At 36.7% G+C, this 4,872-nt stretch overlaps 1 protein-coding gene across 1 annotated transcript; it reads right to left on the reverse strand.

The window, feature by feature from the left end:
- On the reverse strand, nucleotides 1,633-3,594 carry LOC104783727 (lysine-specific demethylase JMJ25-like). Its single transcript, XM_010508845.1, has 7 exons — nucleotides 3,334-3,594; nucleotides 3,193-3,265; nucleotides 2,970-3,049; nucleotides 2,701-2,820; nucleotides 2,442-2,590; nucleotides 1,801-1,893; nucleotides 1,633-1,683 (listed from the first exon to the last, which is right to left on the reverse strand). The coding sequence occupies exons 1-5, from the start codon at nucleotides 3,592-3,594 to the stop codon at nucleotides 2,498-2,500; spliced, it is 627 nt and encodes a 208-aa protein (XP_010507147.1). The 3' UTR covers nucleotides 1,633-1,683; nucleotides 1,801-1,893; nucleotides 2,442-2,497.

Consider the following 4,872-nt stretch of genomic DNA (forward strand, 5'->3'; position numbering starts at 1 on the left):
CCGAAGGGTTAATGGTCTGGGTAGGTGTGTAAGTAGAAGCATGTTATGTGTTTAGCTTCAAATGAAGACTATAATATATATTGTAGAGGTATCGTTTAAGTGTTTTTTTGGATGTGACAAGTACCAACCGAGTATAAACATTAACTCTATAGTAAGTGTTAAGTGTGCCAACTACCAAACATTTAGTGTTTAAGTGAGAAATTATATAGGAGATGAATTAAACAAACATTGGATGTTAAGCAGCAAACAAAAAAACTGATGTAGAAAGTTTAATAAACTTAGGAGTGGTCAATGACTTCAATAACATAGCATCCTCCACAAGCTCATCATCATGGACATCAGGATCTGACATCAGAACAAAGTTGAACAAATTATGATGATCCTCCACCACATTTTAGGATCAGATGATGAGTAGAGTAAATATAAGTTTTGATGTCTATGGAAGACTACTACCAATCGAAAGACGAAGAACTTTTCATCTCTTCCTTGTAAATTTTTGTTAACTCTTTACATGCCCAGGGAACATGTCCGTCTGCGATTATCCTGGTCCAAAGAAGCACATTTAACAAAGCTAAAACCAATCCAACAATATGGCAACTTGCAACAATACTGGTGGATATGTCATGAGAGGTGCATGGCATGATGAGGTAATATACGTAAGATAGAAGGTAAATATGTACCTTTGCCTTCTTATAAATATGCTCCAAAGATACATGTATCGCTTTTGCTCTTTGCTCAAACCCGCAAAACGTTCAAATCTCTCATATGTTACCTTAACGAATCTAGTGGTCTTGCGGGTTTGAGCAAAGAGCAAAAGCGATACATAATTGGAGCATATTTATATGTCGGTTTGTTGGTCCAGGCCAGGAGCAAAGAGCAAAAGCGATACACAATTCTGAATATATTGATATATGTTCTAAAAAACTTTTCAACATTCCGAATTTCGCTTGTCTTCACTCTTCTCCCACGTCATGGGTCCCTTCCACATTATAAGCTTTGCCTGGGGGAACTGGCGCACTCGTTATTTCCTATGCAAGAAAATTGAAGGCTATTACATTTGACACATGTGTTAACAGAACAAAACTAAACTGAGAAGAAGATATCTCACTAGATCAACAGCAAAAATGTTCATGAGGATTAGAATTGCTTACTTTGAACAAATTCTTGCTCGCATCTTGATGGGCTTTGTAAGTGTAGCCGTATTTCTGTTTCTTCCTCCATACCAGGAATGTGTCTTATGCGCTTCAGCTTTTCACTCATGATCTCTTTTTCCATCTCCAATGCTTGCACAACATAGAGAGTGTTCATCAGCTGAAGGCTTTTCATATGAAACTTCGCTTTTACCCTCTGTGATATAACACCTAAACTTGAACAATAGTTACCCTTCAAGTAAATGATTTTACAGACAATAAGCAAAATCCTACCTATTGTCGTTCTACCAATTTCTTCATTTCTTCATCAGTTTTTTTTGTGCTTGAATATCCATTTTTTTTGCTAACCATAAGAGAAGATCAAAGGAAGAGACATAAAAAATAGGAATTTATGAAATGTACTATGTAAAGAGTGGCTTGAAACATAACATTAGTTACCATTCAAAGTGAATGATTTTAAAGACAATAAGCAAAAGCCAACCTGTTGCAGTTCTGTCGATCTCTTCATTTCTTTATCAGATTTCTTTTCCTACTGAATAACCATCGAGTTTTGCTAACAATAGGTGAATATCAGAGGAAGAGACAGAAAAAATACAAACTTATGAAATGTACTATGTAAAGGGTGGCTTGAAACTCGAACATTACTTACCCTTCAAAGTGAATGATTTTACAGACAATAAGCAAAAGCCTATATGTTGTTGTTCTGCTAATCTCTTCATTTCTTCATCAGCTTTGCTTTGCTCTTCATTAGGCATTAAGTTTTGTTAACCAGAAGAGAAGATCAGAGTAAGAGACTGAAAAAATAGGAACGTATGAAATGTACTATATAAAGAGTGCAAAACGTGGTGAGTGGTGACGTTTGGTGTTTCAACGTTGTGTATTGATGCTATATATGTAAATCGTAAACATTCACATCCATGTAAATTGATTAATTTAGAACTAGAACTCCTTGGAAATTTGTGTTTCAACGTTGTGTATTGATGCTATAAATGTAAAATATATAATTGTAAAAATTGAGAGAGGGAAAGAGGGGTTTTATGGTTTACGATTCCAAGGGGTTGAGAATGAAACCGTTGAAATTTGGTATGATAAGGAAACAACTTGCTAAAATAGAACATACAAGGCAAAGGAAATGAATGCTACAAATTAGAGTTTTGAGTAAACACAAGTGAGAATTCCAGTGCTGATTTAATGGGTTTGTGAAAGTGATAGTGATAGCAATTTTGAAATTGTGCTTCAAACAAGACGAGTACTCAAATTAACGAGATCATAGAGAGGAAGATTCTCAACCTGAAAAGTAGTGTCGCCTTAACGATCGCCATGGAGCGTTTGCTCCAAACAGTGGTTCAGTCTGATATATCGAAAGGTGTGGACTTCTCCATTAGATTTTTTGCCTCTTTAGTGGCTGAGCTCGCTGCATGCAGCACTAATTTCTTAAGCTACAATGCAGTGATCAAAAAGACATTATTCTAACTACTCTTTTTAGCAATAACAAGCGAATTTTTCGACATGATTCAAAATATTCAGATATAATGAAACCATAGTGTACCTCTAGTTTATCTTCGCTGGCTCTGTGGTCTCTCGGTAATCTCCGGAACTCTTGTGTTAGCCTAACGTATTCCTCTGCGTTTTCAGGAGAAATAAAATCTAATGCCACCTTTATACAAGACTGTAAACCCGGTTTGAAGTTTAGAATCAATATCATTTCAAATGACTAAATGTTAAATTTTGCATTACGGAAAGAAGAAGCAGTGAATGAGCAAAGAGGACTGATTCAGTGGAATGAAAGGAGAGATACTGAGTTTATTGATTGCGTACATGTCTATTCCCGACTTGGTGAGGACAAACTGCAGGGATAAAAACAGCCTCGCCGAGGTGTTGCTCAAAGGTCCATGGTTCTATATGTGCATATGACAAAAAAAACACACAAAATCAACCTTTAGCCACAAGCAAAGAAGATACACCGATTTCACAAGTTGAACAAGTTTAGTACATAACAGAATCTTACCAAATTCAAGTTTAGTACAGAACAAAATCTTACCAAATTTCTCCTTCAGCTGTTTCTGCTGACTTTTACTCAAGAAAAAAGTCTGGTCATGAATTGGGTGATCAACCTGATAAAAAAAAACATAAATTAATTCAATATGAATTCCTTACAAGAGATGCGTCTATTGATACATACAAATTTTACAAGTTGGTTCTCCGAGTGACGGTTGTGACTATTCAAAAACTGAACAAGTTTTCGAACGTCCTCTCTTTGAAAGATTTCCCAAACAGCCGCCCCATGCACACACGTTGAGTTCTCATTGCCACTATCCTCAGTTTCCTTTGGGCTACCCAGTTTCTGCTCGTCTATCGATTTCACATGTTTCCTCAACTTGGCTTCTGCATAGTTTGTACGTTCCACTTTTATCTTTTGGTATTGCTCGGGAGGTTTATCCATTTTAGTCGTGTGTGTCAGCAAATTGACCTAACTCCAATTCATATAACAATTAATCACCAAAACAGAAGGGAAGGAGGGACAGCTCAGTATCAGTTTTATAGCTCTTTAATCAGTTTAGAATCAAGTCATAAAGTACAAAACCATGGATATATGTCTATGAAGAATTGAGATAGAATAGGTGCAGGTGCACTTACCACGTCAGAAATATCACATTATAGATTTGTCACTGGATCTCCTCTCTTAAGTTCTTCAGGGAAACCATAGGCAATGTATGTTTTGGGTCCAAGATCTGGCTTTAAACATCCTTCTGGTATAATCAAAGAAAGGCAATGCAGTAATAAACTAAGAATTATGCCTTGGAAGGTGCTCTTCAAATAAGGCTGATGGAGGCCAATCTTTCAGTTTTAACAATTGTGGCCAACCATCGGAATGCTTGCGGCCTTCTATGTAGCCTTTAAAAATTTATGTATAGTCATTTTAATCTGCAAAAGAAAGGGAAGGTATGGACTATTATCCTTAGGAAACAAATACACATAGAATAGGGTTGACTGACAGTGTTCCATTCCAAGCAATCCAAAACTTTCATGTATTTTCCCTCTTCTGACTCTTTTTGTTTCTTTCTTGCTCAAAGTCTCTTGTTTCCGATTAGATTTTGGAATAAGTTTCCTACAAGCCCTCCACATAACCACGTCTTCTGGAAAATATTTCTAACTATAACGGGTTCCGCCCTCATCCAATGTGACTGAAAATGAGTATTATCTTCTTCATCTAGATCAACAACATTTGGGGAGTACAAGAAATTATCATGAACATTCTTTCTAATTGTTGCCTGCCTTCGAATGGATCCAGAGTTGGTAGTGCATAATGAACATTCATGACCAATATCCAGATATGGAGCGCTAAACTGCAGAGTGACTTCCTCTGTATCCGTTATCAATTGTTTAACCCAATGATTTTTGCATAAGCGTCTCAATTCCAGTGTTAAACAAGAACCACAACCACCACGCTCTTTTGTAGGGCATGAAATTTTACTTGCTTGGGAAAGCTTCCTAAGGTCCTTGCAGCAAGTAAGGCATATCTCACATGTATCACGATGGTGTGAACAGCTTCTGTAAAAATTGGCAATGGATGTTCGGCAGAGATTACTGTCGTACAGGGATGAAGAGATTTAGATAGTTACAATTCAAAGAATTAGATCATATTCTCATCAGTAACCTACTAGAACCACCTTAGATATTCCCCCAAACGATTTATTTGATAGTTCCATTGATTAAGCCG

This window comes from Camelina sativa, chromosome 4, assembly GCF_000633955.1.
Source record: "Camelina sativa cultivar DH55 chromosome 4, Cs, whole genome shotgun sequence".
NCBI classification, from domain to species: Eukaryota; Viridiplantae; Streptophyta; class Magnoliopsida; order Brassicales; family Brassicaceae; genus Camelina; species Camelina sativa.

Excerpts from the sequence above, each read along its gene's own strand:
- LOC104783727 (XM_010508845.1), bottom strand. The coding sequence starts at position 3,594 with ATGGATAAACCTCCCGAGCAATACCAAAAGATAAAAGTGGAACGTACA. Across the intron at positions 3,266-3,333 it reads AGAACCAACTTGTAAAATTT|GTTGATCACCCAATTCATGA; the intron begins GTATGTATCAAT and ends TTTTTTTATCAG. Across the intron at positions 3,050-3,192 it reads ACAGCTGAAGGAGAAATTTG|AACCATGGACCTTTGAGCAA; the intron begins GTAAGATTTTGT and ends ATGCACATATAG.